Genomic DNA, 23,863 nt, shown 5'->3' with positions numbered 1-23,863 from the left:
GAAAATTGACTGGACAATTCACACCAATTGTATCCATTATTTAGTTTAGTCCCACCTTTAGCTGTATTAATGTACGGTTGCTCTTGTCAGTAGATTTTAATGTATCATGTATGACAAGTTAATGTATTTGTGGGGATCAATATGTTCTACTGTCTATCTGTGTAGCATACACTTGCTGAATGGTACACAGTATGCCCTGTATTGCAATAACCACATGTGTGCACAGTACAACTGCAGCGCTGTTGAGAACAAAGCATGCCAATACAACGAAAATAACACTTTAAATATTCAACAGCTCATGGCACCCTGTTTAGAGGAGAAACTGACAGTGAGGAGATGCTTTATGATGATTGGCTGCTGAGGGAGGGGACAGTATATAGACCCTGATAAATGTGAGGTTTCATGGTCTCCCCTGACAAATCATCAATGGCCAGGAACCTGTAGCAGACACACTCTATTGCTCCCACCCACATACATTTTACAGAAGTCAAAAGTTCCTTTTTCATTTCCAGTCAAACAGCGGGCCTACTTTATTTTATTTAACTTGACTCAGCTGAAGGCCTCCGAGAGTAGCTCAGGTCGTAAGTGTCTGCTATACAATCAGAGAGAGAGAAATTGTAGGGTTTTTCGTTGAGTGAGAGGAAATTTTGAAACATTGTGCAATGGTGCCGCAAAAGTTTTGAAAGGCTGTGAGAGTATTTTTGTCTGCAAAACGTCTGAGAGTCGGACCGTTGAAGAAGAGGTCTCCATGTTGCATCCATACAGAATGGAGAGCTACCTCATCCCGCCTGTAAGTATCTTTCATTTGTATTATTATATAAACTCTGGGGAGACTTTCAAGCATCAAGCAAGCGTCAAGCTTACCTTGACTAAATTGTTTATAATAAGCATTCAACAGAAACACATTTATTAGTCAAGAGGTTGGACAATGTGTGTTATGTCAGATTAGATGACTTAATGTGAGTCTACTACAATTTGAATAGAGCACACAAACTGTAAGCGTCTTTTATACTACGGGCGACATGAAAATGAAACTCAAGACTTCTTGAGAGTTTCAGAAGAGAAGGGGCTAGAAAAAAAAAGTCATTATTATAGCACAGACATTACTAATGCTTCTTCTGACTTACAAAAGAAAATGTATTTAGATACAATCTGAACTTTATCAAAGTCAAAGATCAGATTCAAATAGATTTAAGTGGTATCTGCATCATACAGTAAAACAGTCTTCTTTCATGATTTGGTGGCTGAAACTGTCTTTATTTGCTCTTGCAGCACTCAGAAGAAATGTACGACCCTGAGATCTACAGACATCACATTGCAGAATATTATAATTATGGTAATGTCCTCGACGCAGATATCCATACAGGTGAGTTTTGCTTCAAAATACATTTTGTCTCATGTGCAATGAGAACGGCAGCTTGTTCTATTAAAATACATTGAGTAATGTTACAATTAAAGACATTTTAAGATTGAAATGAATGATGATGATTGTGGGGCTAGGATGTACATTTAATACACTGCTTTTATTTGAAACTCAAAGGAAAATACTGTCATTTAAGTTTTCTATTCTGAATCTTGGAATCAGTCACCATGACCTGATGCGGTGACACTGTATTTCTGGTGCGTTGTGCATAAAGAGTGCAGCTGGAGCGCACCACATTGGGTGGATGGAACACAGGAAACAGATGCCATTTCTTTCGGCCGCTACAACCTACAGACATAGAACAAACTTTCGCCCCATGGGGTTTTGTTGATTCAAAAGAGGTGCTTTACTTTCTCTTGTAATCAACAGTTTTGAATATTGCACCAAAACAATGTATTATGGGGGGGTGGGGGAACTTTTCCTGACCTTTATAACAAAAGGCACCACCACTGAGAAAGTGCCAGTTGTCGTTTGATAAAAATATCTTATTCTAATATTTAAATATCTCATTTACTATATCCTTAAAACATATACATTCAAACACTACATATACTGACATACAGCAATATAATTTCAGTGTTTCAACTTATATCTGACGTGTCTTTATAATGTAGCTTGACTCAATTGTTTTAAGGAGATACAGTTGTATAGTAGCAGTAGTTTGCATGTTAAATACTTATTAACTTATTACCTGACTCTATTGTTTGTCTTTTATTTCCATAAGTTCACTTGAACCATAGAAAACTTGAAAAGTCACTGTTATTTAATTTATGAATCAATTTTGACAACATGAAAAAGCCAACAAATTGTAAGTAACGGCTGTAGCAACACTCGCCAGTGAGGCATCAAACAGGAAAGAGCTTCATGCTGTATTCTCTGTTATTCTCCCCATTTCACCCGGTCTATGCAAACTAAAGCACTATGAGTACGCAGCGAGTTGTCAAGTCTAGTTGCTTTGAACTTAGTGGTTTTAGATGTTTTATAACGATTATTTTTGCTAGACAAACATTCTGTCTGTTTTCATGAGCCGCCTCGAACCTCTCTAAATATGTATTTCTGCAATACCAACTCTTTTTTAAAGGCTGCAGTGTGTTTCAGTAGCTTGGGTTCATTTCAAAGAAACCACAGAAAGCTGCAGCCATTACGCTGTTTTCTCATCTCTCTTTCTCTCTCTGCAGATCACTGGGAATACCACCCTCACCCTCACCCTCACTCCGTAGAGTTTGAAAACCTCCAAGAGGCCAACTTCACAGAGCTGCAGAGTGTGCATGCTCTCCACACGCCCAGCCTCATACGACACGACGCCATACGGTACGACGCAGAACACCTGCAGGATCCAAACCTTGGGGCACATTCACACGTGTTACAGCAGCCAGTAAGTCCCACTGTCAGAAAACAAACACATGCAGTCAAGACACACACACACACACACACACACACACACACACACACACACACACACACACACACACACACACACACACACACACACACACACACACACACACACACACACACACACACACACACACACACAATGTGCAAAAAACATAAATTAAATATACATTTACATCAGATTAAAAGGCATACAACTTAAACTGTCAAGTTGACAATGATTACACTAAAGACAAAAGTTAAGTAAGGGTTTCCTGTACTCCTTCCACAAACATAAAAAGTTGATTGATGCTTAAGGACCTTCTTTAACACCTCTGAATCACCAAATATCCTTTTAGTTCACGGCAGACGTCCTCAAAGTTGGGTTTAAAATCAGAGAAGACATTCAGGGAGTCAAAGGCCTTTTAAGGTCCTGTGGCGACAAATCAGGAAGTGAATCTCTGAGTTACAAGAACAACTTTAATTTAGTTTTTTCTTCTTTATTTCAGTAAAAAAATGTTTTTCTTTGAATAGAGTCTGAAGGCTTTGCAATGCTAACGGTGTCACAATGGCAAGCTCCACCCCTCCGGTTTTGAACCAGTGAACCAGAACAGAGATATCTGGTTGTGGACTGCATCAAAGTATCTCTAGCCAAGTCAACATTTTCAAATTTGAAACTTCTTCCCTACATTTTAAGACCATATATTCCAGTTTTCAGTGTTCCTTAAAGCATGGGGCACAACTAAATACACTTAAATACAAGAATCAACCCATGCACTAAAACTCTATAAATGTTTATTTCAGTCTCACTACTCGTGTTGAATGCAAACCCACATATGTGCGTCCGATGTTAGGCACAGTAATACACTGTATATCTCTAGCAAAATAATATTTCTGAATTAAAAACAGTACAACATTCCATACAAAAAAACAACCTTAAATCATCAAAGAGTTTGTTAGATTATGCATCATTCTAGTGATTCTAGTGATTCCACTTTCTACGTTCTAGTGCTCATATGGTTTATATATAAAAATCCTGACCTGGAAAACCGTATATATAAAAGCTGATAAACAAATGTTGTTAAGGGGTACAAACCTTTGTGTGTGTGTGTGTGTGTGTGTGTGTGTTATCAATCAACTGTATATGTAGCATTCTCGTACAGTATTGTTTACTAAAATCTTGGAGCAGCATGAAGGAAATTGGGTTAAACTCCTGCAGAAGTTTTGATTTAGGACTAACTTTGACTCCTGTGTTGTAGGTAGCATATTTCCCTCGGCCTGTGTATCCACAACATGTGTCGCAGCGCAGCTCTGATGATGAGGAGCTTGGGGCACGAAGTCCTCTGGTGCTGGAGGTGTCTGATGAGGAATGTCTGAGAGATCGGGTCCCTTATGTCACTACAGGAGAGCTGGGTAAGGATAAAGATTCACAAAACATTTCACGTGTCCAGCATGGGAACTCTCAAGCCCTCTGCTGAAAAGTGAACACACATTCTTTAAGGCAAACTGTGCTGGTTAGTGAGGATTCTCAATCATCCAGGTCATGGTCATTATCCGCGTTAGATTCTTCAGTCTTAAAAAATTAAAGTATTGTTTGCAGCAGGTCAGTGTCGTCTTCTGGTGGAGGTTTGGAAAAAGCCAAGTCAGCTTTGTTTTCTGCTGACAAGTTAAGAATCACTTTTAGGATGAGCTAATGGTTGCACAATGGCTTTTACATTGCTGGTTATGCATCTTTAGGACAAGTGGGCAAAAAAAGGTTATAAATGTTCTCGTTGTCCAAGGCTGGGCTAGGGGGGATTTATTTTAAATTCTAGGTTACTTTATTTGCAATACACATTTTTTTCTTCTTTATTAACTTTGCATTGTATGGTTTCTTCCTCTGCATAAAAACCTTTATATTGCTTTAGCATTTCTTGGTGCAGTCTATTTTTCAGAATATGTTTAACAAATTATTTTTCTATAAAGGAAAAGGGAAAACATGGATAATAAAACGATTTGATCAACGATTTAACACTGGATATAGAGATAGAATCGGAGGGATGAAACCCTCTTTAATGGTCACACATGCAGAGCACACAGCACACACAGTGACATTTGTTCTCTGCCTTTAACCCATCCTAACTAGTAGGAGCAGTGGGAGTGGGGGGGAAGGGGGATGTCCGGTGCCTTGCTCAAGGGCACCACTGCAGGGCAGGAGGTGAACTGGGACCTCTCCAAGTAGCAGTCCACACTCCATATTTAGGTCTGGTCGGGGACTTGAACCAGCAACCCTACAGCTCACAGTCTAAGCCCCTACTGACTGAGCCACTGCCGGACCATATGGAGGATTATATGATATATATTCATTATAGAAATGTTTTGAGAGGAAAACTAATTCCATGAGTCACATGAAATCGGGGGACACATCCCGTTGTGATCATATGCTGGCTCTCTACTTTCTCTTTTGGCCAGTTTAAGATATTACAGCAGAGCCTGAGCTGTTTCTGAAACGGTTTCTCCAGGGCCTATAGCCGAATGGTTTTAAGGAAATGAACTCAGTTTTTAATCAAACACCTCAGTGAGCCCTTGTACTTATTTTACCCTGCCCATATCAAGTCAGCATTTAGCATTTTTGTTAAAGTAAGACCACTTTTGAACTGAGCATGACCTTGCAAAATCCCTTTGCATTTGGAATATGAATAGAGATCACACAACTCAAAAAGTAAACATGGTTCTCCGACTGTGACGCCATCTGTATGGCTCAGGGCATCTCAGACATGCTCCAAACAACATGCATGGTCTTTACATGATCATGTATTTGCAAGTTATGCAATGGCAACCCAAAGGGGTCTTAAAGAGCACCCTCCCCCCCCCAACTGCACACCACCAACATATGAAACAAGTAGTGGGGCAAGTCTTCAGACTCAGAGAACTGGTTACAAACCTTACTGTCAATGGGACTTGTGATAACTTGACTGTGGAGTTACTTTTCTGTGAAACTAAAATGTTTATGTTGTTATGAAGTGTCATTCATTTTTGTTTCTAAATCTGTCTTTGAAGTAAGAACTCAAAACGTTCAGTTTGATTACTTCTTCTTAATTTGTGGACAGACATTTATAAAGGGATATGAAATCGTAATATTTAATGTCATCAACTACGGTTATCACGTAGCACCATGACAATGTGGACAATACTAAAATAATGACTCATGTCGGATTGCATCTGATAGTATTCTATAGAATTTCCTTTTGTTATCATTGTCTTGTCTTGTGAAGTTACCTTTTATTAAAGAAAAATTGAGCTGTCTTTTTAGAATTACAAGGTTTTTTTATTTTCTTATTTAGTCAAAAGTGTGTTTATACTTAATAACAGTGCAACTCTCTGATATTTTTGAACAGGCAATAAAAAGAAGATTCGTTTATACCAGTTCCTGTTGGATCTTTTAAGAGATGGCGATATGAAGGAAAGTATCTGGTGGGTGGACAGAGACAAGGGGGCATTCCAGTTTTCTTCCAAACACAAGGAGGCTCTGGCACATCGCTGGGGGCTCCAGAAGGGAAACCGCAAAAAAATGACCTATCAGAAGATGGCCCGGGCCTTACGCAACTACGGCAAAACTGGAGAGGTGAAAAAGATCAAGAAGAAGCTGACCTACCAGTTCAGTGATGAGGTGCTGGGGAAGAGTCATCTGGAGAGAAAATTCATGTAGGCAGGATGATTACTCAAATGTCACGATTTACTCGTGGAAAATGTTGAGGAGTAGTTTCTGATGTAAGACATTTAATCAAACTTGCTAATGTGTTATTTTGCATTTTGTGAATAGTTACATTACTGGTCTACTGTGGGACCAATCATTTTGTACAGACAAACGGGAAGAGATGTAAGGTTACACAGTATGCATATTAGACCCTGGGTTTACTGTGATACCCTGTATGCATTTTTAAATGTGGGTGCACATATAAATCGTTGGAATTTCTTTAAGTAACTGTCTGTTTATACATTTTCAATACCTGGTTCCAAGTTGTGTTTTATGACATGTAGCTATGAGGTCAGAAATGTAGCTATGAGGTCAGGAAGGCCTTTTACCGCCTGGGTTTGACTCTCCCTGTTTTGGGCAGGCTTAAGTTCTCTTTCAGGGTAATACTCTATGTACTACTTATGTGTGTATATATAATTGCAAATTCATATTTAAAACAGTAAAGAGACACAAATAAGTCATTAATGGGATAGACTAACCTTTGAGGACCATTATAAAAACCATTACTATGATTACTTACATGACAAATGTTTTGTAAAAATACATGAAACTGTATCTCATATTAAAAAAAATGCTTGTAATGAATAAATGTTCATAAAAGTGCAAGATAAGATGTGCTAATGTCATTGAAGTTATTTGTAGTACAATGAAAGTAAGAGGGAACTCCCTGTTATTAAAAACAAATTAAAACAATATAAAAGAAGGTCACAAAGTGCTTAAAGTGCTGAGCAAGTGCAAATACCAAATGTGGGGTTAGTGTTTGTGAGCGATAACATCGCACACAAGGGGTAAAATACAAAGAAGAAGAGGAAGTAAACATTTCATAAACTTCTATAGTTATAGGTTTACAATTAGATCATATTTAATTTAGGCTTCAAAGATAACTGCTGAGTATGAGGAACTATGAGGTGAATGCAGAGCAGGGCGGGGGGGGTGAAGTGGCCTGTCACCCAGTCCTTATATCTGCCTGTGATCCTGACACTCTGCAGGCGCCAGCTCTCCACTCATTAAGGCAAAGCCAGAGAGACACATCTGGAGTGAATAGGTTAATAGTCTATACAAGTACTGCAGCTGCTCCTCTGGTGGTTTTTCTCTGCATCGAATGCCTTTTCTTGAGTGGCTTAATTGTGTTAAAATATTCTGTATATTGTTTTGGCGTTGGTATCATAGTTAGACAAAGCAGTCTTTACTAAATATAGAGATGCTTTTGAAATGCTTATCAATGCCTCTACTATCACACTTCCCTTTTACAATAACACATCTAAAAAGCACTTCTGCAGATGAAATTCAGTTCAATACAATTACATAAAACAATACTTAAAACCTCAGAAAATAAAAGTTAACAACAAATGTAACAGGGGTATCTAAATATAAAAAAACGACAGCACATGGTGTCCCTAGAGCCAACAGCTCCCCTCAATGGTGGAGTTATAATTGATGCCCAGAGCTGACAGGTGAGAAGATGAAAATAAATGGCCTTGAATAGAATAGAGCCACCATACAGTACAATACAATACAGAGTAACTTCACCAGAGCAAGATAATCAATATGACTTTTACATTACTTACATGTAAGTGTATTGGAAACCTTATCAGAAAAGAACGTAAAAGGACAAACTCATGTACATCTAGATGTAAGTGTCATTGACCACATCAACAACAAGGCTCAGTGGTAAACCAACAAAGGCAACACATGTGGCTCTCAGATAAATACAGAACTTGTCATTGCTGTGGTCAGAGTGGCCGAGCTGCAGGCGGCAGTTAGTACAGTGCATGTTTCTAGAATAAGATCTCAGCAAGAACAGTTAAGGTTGAGATTAGGGCTGCAACACCTCAACACTTGTGAGAGGATGGCGATCCTCTTCCTCTCATCGTCTCTTGCTTTTTTTGTACCAGTCAAAAATGTATATTTAAGATATATTTTTGGAAGATTATTATTGAGTGTAGATATACAGTAGTATGTTTTGCTGCTATAGTTAAATAAGAGTAGTCTAGTGTAGTAAAGTAAACATACAGTAAGTAGAATATAGTAGATTATAGTAAAACATAGTATAAGAAAGTAAAATATTGCATAGGATAGTTGATTAACGTAACATGGTGCAGTCGAGTACATTACATTACATGTCACTTGTTAGACGCTTTTATCCAAAGCGACTTACATTCAATACTGTGGGAAATCCCCACAGGAACAATTTGGGGTGAAGTGTCTTGTCCAAGGACACAGCGGAATGTTGACTGCAGCATAGTATAGTACTGTGCAGTAAAGCAAGTATAATGCAGTATAGAATAATATAGTCTAGTATAGTATAATATTGTAAAATATAGTATGTACCATAACAAAAAGTTCTAGTTTAGTTTTGCGTTCCTGGCAGCTCGATAAATCGATAAAAATGATAAGTCAGACTTGCCTGTATAGGGAAAGGTAACAATTTAAAGAAATACTACTAAGTAAACCAAAATAAAGCTAAACTCTGCTAAAGGATTAGAAGGACTATTTAAAGGGAAACACACTCATCTCTGCCCACAGATAACACACACCTATAGATTTGTATTCTCCACCATCCCTCTTTACAGGGTGACCAGGTGCAGCACAGATGTGGGGAAAGCAAAGAGACTTTTTTTGGAATCAGGGCTCTAAATTTAACTTGTGTCCCCTCCCCTCCCTCTCAAGGCCTATCATTCAGCCGAGGTGTTGGAGGAAAGGATGGTTGAAATATAGCCTGGGTCAAGCGTAAGCAGGGGTGGGCTGGGGAGTATGTGGGGGTGGTTGTTGTGTTTTGGGACATTGCGTTGGGCCTAGGAAAAAGAATGGCAGGAGAGGTGGGATGGGGGGGGGGGGCGATTTGGCAGCAGCACAGTATTAAAGGCACGGGGTCCAGATAGACGGCAGACTGTAGCAACAGTGAGTCACACTGTAGAGGACAGAGAGCATTCAGGATGCCAGAGCCAGTCAAAAAAACAGGTAAGTGTATTCATTCAGCTACTGGGAAAGGTTTCTTTAACACCTTAAAATGTAACGGCTTATAATACATGTACAAAACGGTTCAATATGTAGTCGTATAGTTTACATACTTTATGTACAATTCTCAAAAGCACAATCTTCTTCTAAGAAACTAACAATGTGAAATTACAAAATGATGTGTGAGAAAACATACCGTGCTGGAACACACCCCTCTCTTAAGCAACTGCAAACCACAACCAAGCTGAGGCTCATGTGAGACCTGCACGTTGTTCTCATGATATTAAGTATTCTCTTTGTTTGCTAAGTCATGTGATTGCAAAATGTCATCATTATGTTTTTGTTATTTGTGAAACCGAATTGTTCTTTTTATTAAGTTACTGTTTTGGTTATTTTTGTCACTATCAAAGCCAGGTTATTTTAAATGAGACAAAAACATCTCCCAAAGTAGAGAAATGAAATACCAAAATAAATATTTAAAACAGGAAAATTGTAGTTGCAGTAGAGGTAGGAAAGTTACATTTCGGTATTATAAAACTACAAAACATTTGCTAAATCCTTTATACAAGAATAGGAATATCAATTATAAAGTTTATTAAAACAGAAATGATACTAAACAAGTAAAAATCCTCCATGTCATAACAAAGCAGTAGATCAGTAAAGTAACTGTCAAATATATCACATTTAAAGTGGCCTAGTACAAATGCTCCTGAAGCCACAACATAATACGTGCAATAATCCATCCTTAGTTAAAAGTGTTTTCTCTAAGCCTCTGCTGGTCGTGTCAGGGAACTCGGGAACACAACACTTGATCCAGGTGGAAACATTCCAGCATCATTCACAAAATGCACAACTGATCCAAAAATGCTCTGCAGGATTCCAACTTGACAAACGTGTCTGTGTGTTCACCCCCCCCCCCCTCTCTTCGGGGGGAATGGATGGATGGTTTGTGGAGTTGGAGGCACGACATCACATATCAAATGACACATTGCATCCCAAATGGCGAGCATATGTGTGCTAAGACTTTTAGTGTAGTGGATTTATTAAGCTATGATCATCTTGCCACCACGGAATTAATATAAATTATTATTAACTCTCTACAGTAAACAGGATGCTTTTGATTGTTTTGAAGTATTGCTATAAGCGTGGTTTGCTCCGTCAAATGTTCAGTTAAAAAAAGATGTAAAGCCCCCATGACCAATATGTGAAGGGGCTAGTAGTGATGAACCTGCGGAGAATTATCACCTGAATCTGCAGCTTTTCTCAGCTCAGTGAGATCAAGCTCACTGTTTAGCTTCCTGACCCACAACTCTACTGTTTCCATACACTCTCACCACTCACATGGTATCGTTTTTTATTAAAAAGCCATAAAACCAGATATTTTCTTTAGGAGACAGATCTAGAGAGGTAACATACTGACATTTATTGGTTGGCCACGAACATCACTATAGATTAATGCTTTTGTTGCTCTATAACTTTTGGATTTAAAGAGGATGAAGGTTTGCTAACAAGTTTAACATCAACTTAAAGGTGGGGTAGGTAAGTTTGAGAAACCGGCTCGAGATCGCTAGAATTTGAAAATACTGCCACTTCCTTAAGGCCCTGTCACACTGTCCCGAAGTTGACACCCGATGGACACACAAATATGGAATTGTGAATTTCGCACGAAGATGGCCCCGAACCACACACGAAGGCAACATTTACATTACATTTAAGACATACAACTGCAATGAAAGTACAAAAAACAATTATGTTACAGTACTATGATACTGTACTGATATTTTCAGACTTTGTTCTTTACTTTCTCCATCTTTATATGTAGAAAATATTACGTTTTCTCCATAATGTTGTTTCCATAGCAACAACAACTTCCTGTCAACTCTCCTTCAAAATAATATATTATATCCTTTTTAGTTTCACAGTAACACAAATTGGGTTATTTACATAATATGTTTACATGATTTTGTTGTGCAATAAAACAACCAGATGGACACACGATAAAGGAAATGTTCACATTCGGCTGTGATCGTAGCAACATCGGGCCATTCGTGAGGGCATCTTAAGCCTTCGTATGACCGCCGGTGGAGTCTCTCAGGCTCCGGCAGCAACTTCGTGAGCGGTGGCAAAATCTTTGGCATGCCAAAAAATTGCCGAAGGACCTTGCGAAGGTTCATTTTTGTGTTGAATTTGTGTGTCAATTTTGCCCTTCGTAAGGCCATCGTGAGGGCATCTTGTTATCATCGGTGCCATCGGGCATTCGCCCCGATCAGAGTGAGGGTGAATGCACCGATGATAACACGAAGATGACACGATTTGACAAGATGCCCTCACGAGTGCCTAACGAAGTTGCCGCTCACGAAGTTGCTGCCGGAGCCTGAGAAACTCCACCGGCGGTCATACGATGGCTTAAGATGCCCTCACGAATGGCCCGATGTTGCTACGATCAGAGCCGAATTTGAACATTTCCTTTATCGTGTGTCCATCGGGTGTCAATTTCGGGACAGTGTGACAGGGGCTTTACAGAGCCCCTCCTCCAACACACACGAACGCGCACATGACCAATGAGGGCACGAGATAAGTTGCTGACAGGCAGGTAGGCCATCCAATCCATTTAGCCGGCCCGGCTAAACGGATTGGTTGTACTTTTTTCAGTATTACGGCTTCTACAGATGAAATTTTTTTATGAATTTTTGGTCAAAGCACTTAAGATATTCATTGCTATCGGGATGTTAAGAGCATTCCATGGAATATAATAAAAAGTGTATCTCGAGCCGGTTTCTGAAACTTACCTACCCCACCTTTAAGGTGGTGATTTGTCAGTGTCGTGTTCAAAGATTTGTTCTGCTGTCCTAAAATGTTCAATAAAATTAGTAGACAAAATAAATAATAAGTACTAATAAGTCTATAATAAGTCTAATAATATAATAAGTCTTATAAATACATTATTAGACACATTTTAGGTTAGGCCTGCTTATATACAGTACAATTAAACTAACTTAAGTGAAGCACGTATGAACAATCATTTTTAGATGACATAGTATTTGACATTTTGAAAAAACAAATATATATTATATTCTTTAGAACTACGAAAAGTCACGAGAAGGTCAGACTTTGATTTACTGCTGAAGGTATTTTGGGCCAGAGTCATCTCTACCTTATTAATCAGCTTTAACCTTGTTAGATACCAACTTAAATGTTGTAAAAAGTAACTTGGGGTTATAGATCAAGGACGGAGTCTGTTGCTTTCTGTATAGCTTGTCAACAGCCTCATGTACTTAGACAAACAAAGATAAACTGATCAACAGTCTCTAAATAACAATATGTCCTGTCTGCAATGCTTATTTATGGCTACTATAAACGATGTCAACACTATGTGATATATTGTTACTATATAATTTCTAACCTTTCTGAACAAAGTAGTTGAACTATCTAAACATTTCCTTGGATACGTCCGTCTTTTAACTTAAACTAGGAGTGTATTTGTACTTTAAATGTGATAAAGGTGTGATATGTGGGGCAGCGTGACTGACACCGTGTCGAGGTGTCGTAACAGCAGAGACGCTGGCTGCAGACAGACCGAGGGCACATTATTCACTCTGTGCCTCCAGAGTCACAAAAATAGAGTCCAGTTAATCCCTCGACTCTGATACCTGTGCCCCCGCTGCCACTGAAGCCCTCCAACGTCATGTTTTTAGTCCTGTACATAGGCATCCTATATATAGACCCATAAGGTCATCTTGCAACACATGGAGGTTTTTTTTTTTTTCCTGTACGTTGAACTATGCAGGACTCAAACCAGGAGTCCAAGCATCCGAAACACGCCCACATGCATTTCATTATTCCAAACAACTGGTGTTACACATGTCCACACTCACTATTAATAGACTGACTGTAGACATCATGTATTCATTTCTTTAGGATCACGATCCATGACTGTGATATGTTTCTAGGGTTTGGTTATGGTGTGATGTTGTTCAGTTTGTTACAGATCCAGATGTGTCTCTGTTGGCCTTTTTAATTTCACCCGACGTCCCATCAAAACAAGCTTACGTTTTGATTGATTGCTTATTAATGAAAAACAATGTTCTGTGTGTTATGTCATGACGAAGGATATACATTCAGTGCTGTACTTAAGTACATATTTTGTACTTCATTTTTTACGTGTAAAGTTTTAGTTCATTATTCTGTGATAGTTTTCCAGCCTCTGAAGTTACTTTGCAAATAAATGTTTAACATGTATATACAGTAAAATGTAATATCAGCGTATATGGTGTAATGCCATTGTATAGAGTAAACTACAACATTTACATTACATACATTACTTACAATTAGTTCAACATTGGCAAAAGATACACCATTTAAATGCAGCTGTTGTGTTTTTTCATCGATACAGTCTGAAATGGCAATTCTGCATAATGACTTATTTCCCTTTAGACACTGAGGTATATCTACAGTAGCTGATAATACCTCTATGTTATAAATGCAGGCCGTTTGACTTTATGTGGTAGTGATACTTTTGCTTAAATAACAGTGGTTAATACTTAATACAAATAAGACTTAAGAAGTTGCTGGTGTTTTGAGACATTCTGTATGGTGTGGAAAAAGGCAAATTCATTATTTTTCAACTAGCCCCACCCAGTGTGCTGCAGACTGTATAACACCAACAGCCTTCTTCTTTTGCTGAAACAACGTTACAGTACATGTGCTGCTCTTCAAGCTTGACATTAGTTTTAAAATGGAATAACACAAAATAATATATCATTATCAGTATTTATTTTTTGAAAGATGCATATAATAAGCCTACTGGTACCCGTTACTTGTTTTTCTCACATAAGTATTATCAAATGTCCTCTCAGCAGGAATTATAACATGTGTGTTTTCTCCTCAAGATTTGACCCCTTAAAAGATAATTGTTAAACAAAGTCTAATTGAAACTTCAGAAGACTTACTTTTAATTTGAACCCACCCCCCCTCTTCAGTTTCAGCATTTGCCAAGAAACCAAAGACTCAGGAGGCAGAGGAGGGGTCCTCTGTGCTCTTTGAAGCAGAGACCGAGAAGCCTGATGCTAAAGTAAAATGGCAATGCAACTCAAAGGACATTGTCACTGGCGACAAATATGTGATCACAGCCGCCGGAAACAAGCATTCCCTCGCTGTAAAAGCCATTACCAAGGAAGATGCCAATGTGTATGCAGTGATTGCTGGGGGGTCAAAGGTCAAGTTTGACCTGAAGGTCGTATCTAAGCCAGGTGGGAGACTTTCATGCTGCAGTTGTGCGTTTGAGGTCTCTGCTTGTTCCACTACAGGCTGTGTTGTCCCCAGGCACAAAGCTAAAATGTAGCACTTAATGCAGGAAAGCACTGAGGCAGTAAACACTTGATGCACTGCATGCAATTTAATTCACATTCTGCTCACTCTGACAGCTGCTCCACAACAAGTCCCTGAGACGGCTTTGTGTTGTCTATCCACGGGGAAAGCTGCTCTTGAAGGAATAGTTTGACATTCAGGGGGAAAATCTTCTTAGCTTTTTTTCAGGGATGAAATGGAACTAACTCTTCAATCGGGTGATGGGATCGCTCCAGCTGTGATGCCAAATCCAACCTCTTCCAATTCCCCTACAAATCTGTATGTTCGGTAAAAGTAATTTAGTATCCTGTATGCCAGCTAGCATAGTTAAGCATAAAGACCTAAAGGTATGAAAACAGTAAGCCTGTCCTTGTACAAAGCGATCCAATCCACCGACTCTAAAGTTCACTATGAAACACGTCTTATCTCGAAGTCTAAAACAACATCTTGTCTTCACTTTCTCAGAATTAATGTCGACTCCAGAAAGTCAGTACAGTCCCACATACAACCCGTAGATGTAATAATGGATCAGCATCCAAATGAACCTCCCTGCAAATGTACCTTAGATGCCACTCAATGTGCTTCAATGGAAATAAATCATCCCAAATAGCATTCTCCCCATTATAACCATCACCTTTACATAATTACATTAAACTGTTGAACGGACACCACCACATGCAAACAAAGTATTTTCCCTTTGTATTATAAATGTTAGAAATGCATTTTTACGTGCATGGCTTCATCCCAATGTGGGGCCACTAAGAGAAACATGAATATGCAGGCATATTTTTCTAGTTGTTATACTAAACTTACATTCAATTACACAAGACAATATGTTTAATTCCCTTTTGGACAGAGCTAGGCTAGCTGTTTTCCCCTGCTTCCAGTCTTTATGCTACACAAAGCTAATTGTCCCCTGGTCGCTTCATGTTTATCATACAGACATTAGATCATCTAAGATGTCAAACTATTCCTTTAGGATCTGGATAACTGCAATCACTGCATTAATCACAATCGTGTTGCCCAGCACTTTATCACCACTATAGAGCACTGTTCTGTATGCTGCAACAACTGTGTGCAAAGTGTGTCACGGAGCAACTTTTGTGCCATGAGTCTGTCAGTGTGACCCCGTTGAGATTGTTTGTTTGGACTTGATAAGGTGGAAACAAATCCTGATGAAAGGCAGCAGACTAATGGCCCAGCGTGCTACGAGAGACGTCCCACAGCTGTCTGTGGCTCATATCATAGGCACCCTTACTCTGTCTGCACAGAGACCTTGACCCTCACACCAGCGCATTATTTCCTCATGAGTAACCACCACTTGACTGGCGCTCAAGATAGCCATGAGAGGCAGCTGATAACACATGGAAAATCATTCAGCCATTCAAAGATGATAAGACGAAAAAGACGATGATAAGACGAAAAAGTCTTTTCAGTCTTACAAAAAAGTGTTTAAGAGAAAATCAGAGAGATAACATTGTAACATCTTTAAATATCAAAATGTAAAGTCCCCTGCTCAAAGTTTTAATAAAAAATAAATAAAAAGGAATGCATTTTTTTTGTATTCCGCCTACTTGTTACTTATTATCTTCGTTGTTTCATAGGAGCTCCCGTTCAGGCCCCTGCTGATGCTCCTGGGAAGTCTGATGTAGAACCAGAAAAGGCCCCTGCTGATCCTGGACCTGCTCCACCCGCTGATGCTGGACCTGCTCCACCCGCTGATCCTGCTCCACCTGCAGCGGCACCAACAGGAGAGCAGCTCGTGGTCCCAGCACAAGATGCTCCTCCAGTTGAGGGTCAGTATTGTCAGTCTTGCTTTTGTTCATAAATGAATGTAATCTGTTTAACAGTCATACCAAACATATTTTAGTAAAGCTTTTCTGAAAATGGCCCAACAAATCTGTTTGATATGCCACAGAGATTAAGATTTAAAACACAAGGCATGAATTAAGCTTTCATCAAATGTTGACACCTATACACTCCATACCATATGTTTGGTTGGTTTCTTCTTTGATTTCTCTCACATCTTTCTGTGTACGATATGTCATGCACCAAATTGATTACCTTTTAAAAATATAAAAAAATAACCCAATTACAAAGGGAAGCTCTGCATATATCCTCCCTCTTTATACACTTTATATTTTATTTTGTTTTGCTGCTCTGATGTTCATTTGAATTACATTTGGTTGGACTTGAATCCCTTAACTCCATTCTGCTGCTTCCTGCTCTGAACCTGTTGGATTTTCAGATGCACAGCCTCCAGACACCAGGCAGGACCTGATTGGACTCTTTACAGAGCGACCCACCAGTGGGGACGTCACTGTAGGTGAGTGGTTTCAAAGACAGCCCCATATGACCCTAAAATATGTGTCAATAAAACCTTACAGGAAGTTAAAAACATGATAAGAGGTTGGTGTTATATTTTGTGGAAATATGAAGTGTTAATGCTTGTATTATTATGTATTTTTGGTTCAATGCATATTGCATGAATTCCATATTGCATTAGACATCAGGATTTTAAGGACAAAGTGTTAAAACAAATGAAAATTCCTCTTTGGTGCAGGTGAAAACATCACATTTGTGGCTAAAGTCTGTACTGAGTCGTTGTTGAAGAAACCCACCATCAAATGGTTCAAAGGGAAGTGGATGGACCTTGCCAGCAAGTCTGGAAAACACCTTCAGCTGAAGGAGACGTATGACCGCAGCACCAAGGTAGACTCATACTGCAGGCACTGAAACAGAAACGTCATATTCTTATGTCTTGTGGCACATAATGTTAATATGTGGATCTTATTGCTGTGTTTAAAGAGCCTTTGATCGATTGCCTTTGATATGTATTTTGGCATTAAATCTGTTAACAGATTGCAATAGGCAACAATTAGCTTTTTTAGTTTTGAAAGTCTCAGTGCTGAGCCTTGCAAGCTCTTGCCGCAGTCACTGATCCTGATAGCATTATGAACCACAGGCACACAGAGGTAATTATATGCAGAGACTACAAGACATGTTACCCTTGAACATGTCAAAACAAGTGGGACAAACACACTTTTACAAGAAAAGTGAGCAGGGAAAGTGTGGAACACTTAATAAAGATCAAAAATCTGAAACAGACTTATCATTTCATACATATGAAGCATATGTACACAAGCATATGTTTCAAAGCAAAGACGTCAGCCTAAGTGTGTCATGTAATCCTTGTTGCATCTCTCCGCATGCTTGTGGTTGCAGGTATACACGTTTGAAATGCAAATCATCGCAGCAAAGGCAAACTTTGCTGGAGCGTACAGATGTGAGGTGGCTTCCAGGGACAAGTTTGACAGCTGTAACTTTGACCTGGCTGTACATGGTGAGTGGGCCTATTGCTTCTTTGTTTGTAGCATAATTAATATTGTCACTTATATCTTAATTTAAGTCATTAATATGATTCTATCTTTTCACTTTGACATTTCAGAGGCTTGTGCAACTGAAGGTTTCGATATTCGAACAGCCTTTAGGCGCATGTAAGTTTCACAAGACTTTATTTCTTTGCATGAAACACAAAATACCTTTGGTCACATTAAAAGGTATTATAGGCTTATTGATTACCAATTTTATTTTGTATATTAGTTTCTCTAAGCGTGTGACTGCTTGTCCCAGGACACAATTCATCAATCATGAAACACAGCAAAAGTGTCAACCTTTTCTTTTACTTTTCCTTACAGGACTTAGGCACACCCCTTTAACTTTAAGACTGAAATACTTGATAAACTTGCATCTTTAAGGAATTGAAAAGCTATTAAAGTTCAAATTCAAAAGCCATTTTAGTTCTAAAAAGACATATTGTTAATAACGTTTAAACATATTTTACTTGCTTTTTTGGTTGACAGGTAAGTTTATTAGGAGAAAAACTGTAATTAGTTAGTATGTTTTCAGACTCAATTGAGGATTTAGTGTTCATTTTACCATGTTTGTGTAACGAATCATTTTGGAAATGCTAACCTATTAGGAGCGAAGCCAGTAAGAAGAGAAGTGGACAACAATCAAGGTAGTAAAGAGGGTTTGTCGCAGCAATGGAGGCTCACATTCAGACCCTGAGAATTCTCGTTGTTAAAACACAGAGAAACCAGGACCAGGATCAGAGCCGGTCTCTCCTGGCCTGTTTCCTCTCTGAATCACGTCCAACAGAACCAGTGTTGTGGATGGTCCAGCCGCGCTGCTGGGTTTTGAGGGAAGGACCACAGGACGGAGACCATGAGAGAGCTGACAGGTGTCAAATTATAGCTCTTGGCTGTAGTCACTAACTATAGTAGCTGTCATTGTGTTAACCTTTGACTCAGCAGATCTCTATATGTTAATATTTGGTTATCAAACTATTAAGTAACATGCGCTGGTTGCAGCCATCAGTTCTCTCTGATCTACTACTGAGCCTTGATCAAAACAGCAGGGCCAGCTGCACAAACAGCTCTCTGGGAGAGTGAGCTTTGACGGTGGTTTGATCGTACTGAAAGGGCAGGATGTGCTAAGACACACAGGCTTTTCAGTAAATGAGCTCTTCCACAGGGTTGCCACTTGCTACAGAGAGGAAGTGCAGCTATGGTGTGTTGTAACTTCACCACATAAACCAGAGACTCAGCTCCTAATCCTCGTGTAGGATCAGAGGCAAGAGACGACCACACTGTCGAGTCTACGCCCTTTCTTTATCTTTCATCCCACTGATTTAACCTTGAGTGTTTTCTATTGTTCTTGCTCGGATGGCTGCTGCTGCTCATGGTCTGAGGAAACAATTTCGCATTTTGGGAAATATGATTATTCACTGTTATTCTGGGACTTACAGTAGATGAGATTGAATCCATTTCATATGACCGTGTTTAGTTTGAGGGCAGAGCCAGCAGGCGATAACCTGGAGGCAGCGGTTAAATCAAATCAAGTTTTATTTATAAAACACATTTAAAAGCGATTTTTGGTCGGGCAAAAGTGCTGTACAACACATAGCTTGGCGAGCTAACGGGAGCGTCGGTTCGAAAGGTGGACAGTAGATACAACTACTATATACCCAGTTTGATTCCTGCGGGGGTCCTCTGTTGCATTTCTTTCTTTATTATTTTATTCTTAAAAAGGAAGAAAGAGGTATTTATGGGATGAATCAGAAATGGTTCACCCTGCTTCTAGTCTTTATGCTAAACTTATCAACGCTCAGCTCTGGTTGCAGTTAAAACCCCCATTTCAGTGGTAGCCTATTAATAAACAAGTGTATTTCCCAAAGCGCCAAAGTGTTTCTTTGAACATAGCAACAACTGTCTCTCCAGCAAACCATCTGCCTGTACAAGCACTTCCTTTATCCATAATTTCACTCTTTTCCTTTCAGTCTTCAGAACGACTCCAAATTCTCTTTTTTGATTACTTGATTTTAGGTTTTGTATAGCACAGTACCATTCAGCATAAAGATATATCTGAATGGTGCTGTACTTTACAAATACATGCATATTTGAGCATGAGTTAACAGGAAATTATTCATATTTGATCAAGGCCTAAAAATATGTATATACTTTTATTTAACACTGATGTTGTTGCCTACTGTTGGTGATGTTCTGCTGCTGTTGGCTGATGTTTCTGCAGTGGCGCAGATGGAAAAGAGGACTCAGGAGAGCTGGATTTCAGTACCTTATTAAAAAAGAGGTAAGCACAACATATGACAGATGATTTAAAACTTTTCAGATAACAGCTCCATTTTCCTCCAGTTTTCATAATCTATTTCTGTCTCATTGTCATTCTTTCTCGATCATCCTGCATCTTCAGAGAGTAAGCTACTTCTGCATTTGCAAGCTAAGAGTTGCAATGATCACCTGATTACACTTACCTGCAGGCAAATAACCCAACACAATGATATGTTAGGGTGATTGTCTCAGAGTTTAACGTGACCATGAATTTGGCATAGTTTTAAGTTTGAAAACGTTTTTCACATTTTAAATATCGATGCCAATGAAAATAAGACGTACTGCCATGTTAAAACATGCAACCTTTTCCAAATTCCCATATTAAAAAAGAAACTATAGTCACCCTATCATATCTAACTTTTATTATAACACTCATTTCATCCTCAATTCATCCTGTGATCACTAATATTGCTTCCTCACTGCCACCCTCTCTTACCACAATAACTATAACTAAACAAACATTTTATCTTTCAATCTGGCAAAATCAGCTATTCTGCCCCCTTGTTGTGGATGGTTGTCCCACTATGGTATGCAAACCTTATAGTCTGCATTCGGAAACACAAGTCACCTTCGTTGTGAAGGTGACTTGTGTTTCCGAATCACAAATCACCTCTGTGCATCACACTCCATCACCAGACTTTCTATCCCCTATACAGAAGAACATTGGACATCATGTAAAGAATAATGCTATTTTGCCCTAATGTCTGCTTGCTTGCTTTTATTTAATTTGTTTTAATGGCATATTTTCTAATAGTTGTGTTGTTGTTTAAATGTTTTGTTTAACTTGTTTGGTTTGTTTTGCCTCTTGGGTTCTACCTTTGAATGAGCAGCAGTTTCTTAAAACCCTCAAATCGGTAAGAAGCTGCTGACATACAGACTGAGTGTCGCTGGAAAACGTTGTTTTTGCATGCATTCATCTGTCGGGATTTAGTCCTTTCAAGTTGCATGCATTCATTTACTACAGGAGAAAACAGTTTATATTTCACTGTATTATTGCATTATAACAGCTAAAGATGAAGCAATTATTTGATGATTAAACAATAGAAATATAATGGAAACCATGTATTTATTGATTACAGTATGCTGTACCCTGATGATTAAATAGTGTCCATACATTGTGTTGAACAGTTAGTTAAACAATGGTTATTATTTGTTATATAGGTGCACCAAGGAGCTCACAATAGTACTAAACAGCATTTTACTCACTTGGTTAGCCAGGATTCTTTTTTTTAGCAACAATGTAACAACACAGCTTCACAGGCAGGAAGGGAGCATCTCAGGTGATTGGCTGAGGCCACCTAGTGGACAGGTGTGGTAAAAACATCAAATAGATAGATGGAGTAGGAGTAGGAGGGACTAACTTGTGTGCACTTTTTCTGTCCATATTTCAGACTAACTGGGATTAGACTCTAAATAAACTAGTGATTAACAAACACATTTACATTACATGTTTATTTTTTAAGGAACTTCATTGCCACATTAGAAATAACATAAAATCATACCACTTATTTTGTCGTGCAATAAAGTATAATTGTTCATAGAAAACCCTTGTTAACATCTTTATTCCCCCATGTTTACGTTAAACAATGAAGTTTAATAATAAAACATTAATAGTTAACCATGAATTCAAATTGAATTAAATCAATTTATATTGAATAGAAATATGTCAATGAGCCATTATGTCGATGTTACTGCACCTCTTTTAAAGCCTACTCATTCTATTCTATATTCATACTATACATGTTTTCCATCTGTGCCAAGTGACTTGATTTTAAAGTCCTCTTCTGTATGCTGTACGTGTTTCAGAGCCGTGCAGGTGAACGCAGAGCCGGACTCAGACGTCTGGAATATTCTCTGCAGTGCTCCTTCTTCAGAGTATGAGAAGATTGCTTTTGAGAATGGCATTACTGACCTGAGAGGGATGCTCAAGAGACTGAAGAAGATGAAGAAAGAGGAGAAGAAAAGTGCAGGTTTGTCCAGAGTTGTTCCTTATAGGCTGCACAATCAACAGTAAAGCGTTTACCCAAGTAACACGTTTTTGTATTTCCTCATTCCCTCTGAAACTTAGCTTTCACCAAAAAGTTGGATCCTGCTTACCAAGTGAAAAAGGGACATAAAATAAAACTGGCCATTGAGGTTGCCAATCAAGATGTTGAGGTAAAATGGCTGAAGAATGGAGTAGACCTTCATCCAACTGGAAGGTTAGATATTGATGATGGAAACTATTCCCCTTAACTCATTGCAAAATGCACAAATAACAAATACAGGATCACTGTTTGATGATGTTTATTTATATTCTTTTTTCTCTCCTACGTCTCGGCTTGGATTAACATCAACTTTCATTATATCCATAGCAAGTAAGTGTCGAATATCATAATAGTTCAAGCTCTGTTACGGCCTTGGGAAAAAGTATTTACTATGAAAACATCTCCCTGGCCTTTGTTAAGGTACATCTTTGAGAGTGTTGGCAACATGCGCTACCTCACCATCAACCACTGCTCGTTGGCAGACGATGCAGCATATAGCTGCGTGGTGGGGGAGGAGAAATGCACCACTGAGCTCTTTGTTCAAGGTATTGAAAGATTAGAGAAATAACAAATCCCGATAATATCATGTTTGAGGGATGCAGTTCAATGTCTTGTGCTCATCTGCTTTCTGCAGAGCCTCCCATCACGATCGTGAAGAATCTGGAGGATCAGATGGTGATGAATGGTGAACGGGTGGAGTTAATGTGTGAAGTCTCAGAGGAAGGAGCCAATGTGAAATGGTTAGATATTTTTGCTTTACACTTATAAATCAACAGTCAATCAATCAATCAATCAATGTTTATTTATATAGCCCAATATCACAAATGTTACATTTGTCTCAGTGGTCTTCACAGTGTGTACAGAATATCAGTATGACAATACGACACCCTCTGTCCTTAGACCCTCACATCGTACAAGGAAAAACTTCCAAAGAAAACCCAGTTTAAAGGGAAAAATGGGAGAACCCTCAGGGAGAGCAACAGAGGAGGGATCCCTCTCCCAGGACGGACAGACGTGCAATAGATGCCGTGTGTAAATTGAAAAGATAATACATTTGCAACATAGGTAGTCCAGATGTTTGGAAATGCATGTGTGTATAATAGGAAGATGAATCCACGAGGATATCCATCCAGGACTTATGATCCAGGACCACAGCCACGACTCAAGATCCAGCGCTCGCGATCCAGGACACAGGACCGCAGGATCATCCATGACTCCGGATCCCAGCGTATATAGACACCAAAAGAAAGACATTTGGGGAAGCTGGGTTAATCAGAACATGAGAGGACACAGGTATAGACAGAGAGAA

The 23,863-nt window shown here is 38.9% G+C and overlaps 2 protein-coding genes across 2 annotated transcripts in view; both read left to right on the top strand.

Moving 5' to 3' along the window:
- The first annotated feature begins 395 nt into the window (after window positions 1-395).
- On the top strand, window positions 396-7,146 carry spi1b (Spi-1 proto-oncogene b). The gene is made up of 5 exons (XM_034110430.1): window positions 396-790; window positions 1,273-1,366; window positions 2,602-2,798; window positions 4,057-4,210; window positions 6,175-7,146. The coding sequence occupies exons 1-5, from the start codon at window positions 749-751 to the stop codon at window positions 6,483-6,485; spliced, it is 798 nt and encodes a 265-aa protein (XP_033966321.1). The 5' UTR covers window positions 396-748; the 3' UTR covers window positions 6,486-7,146.
- A 2,241-nt stretch (window positions 7,147-9,387) lies between these two features.
- Window positions 9,388-23,863, top strand: part of mybpc3 (myosin binding protein C3) — a 33,835-nt gene continuing 19,359 nt past the window's right edge. Inside the window, exons 1-14 of the mRNA XM_071206766.1 lie at window positions 9,388-9,494; window positions 14,471-14,740; window positions 16,442-16,633; window positions 17,086-17,163; window positions 17,401-17,549; window positions 18,063-18,180; window positions 18,286-18,334; window positions 20,430-20,489; window positions 21,358-21,381; window positions 22,334-22,497; window positions 22,596-22,728; window positions 22,882-22,884; window positions 22,975-23,099; window positions 23,189-23,294. Coding sequence (XP_071062867.1) covers window positions 9,470-9,494; window positions 14,471-14,740; window positions 16,442-16,633; window positions 17,086-17,163; window positions 17,401-17,549; window positions 18,063-18,180; window positions 18,286-18,334; window positions 20,430-20,489; window positions 21,358-21,381; window positions 22,334-22,497; window positions 22,596-22,728; window positions 22,882-22,884; window positions 22,975-23,099; window positions 23,189-23,294 — 1,496 coding nt within the window. The 5' untranslated portion in view covers window positions 9,388-9,469. The remainder of the gene's footprint in view (window positions 9,495-14,470; window positions 14,741-16,441; window positions 16,634-17,085; window positions 17,164-17,400; window positions 17,550-18,062; window positions 18,181-18,285; window positions 18,335-20,429; window positions 20,490-21,357; window positions 21,382-22,333; window positions 22,498-22,595; window positions 22,729-22,881; window positions 22,885-22,974; window positions 23,100-23,188; window positions 23,295-23,863) is intronic.

This window comes from Pseudochaenichthys georgianus, chromosome 3 (genome assembly GCF_902827115.2).
Source record: "Pseudochaenichthys georgianus chromosome 3, fPseGeo1.2, whole genome shotgun sequence".
Taxonomy (NCBI): Eukaryota; Metazoa; Chordata; class Actinopteri; order Perciformes; family Channichthyidae; genus Pseudochaenichthys; species Pseudochaenichthys georgianus.
This window is presented reverse-complemented; position numbering and strand designations above follow the sequence as displayed.

Excerpts from the sequence above, each read along its gene's own strand:
- spi1b (XM_034110430.1), top strand. The coding sequence starts at position 749 with ATGTTGCATCCATACAGAATGGAGAGCTACCTCATCCCGCCT. Across the intron at positions 1,367-2,601 it reads CGACGCAGATATCCATACAG|ATCACTGGGAATACCACCCT; the intron begins GTGAGTTTTGCT and ends CTCTCTCTGCAG. Across the intron at positions 2,799-4,056 it reads CACACGTGTTACAGCAGCCA|GTAGCATATTTCCCTCGGCC; the intron begins GTAAGTCCCACT and ends CCTGTGTTGTAG.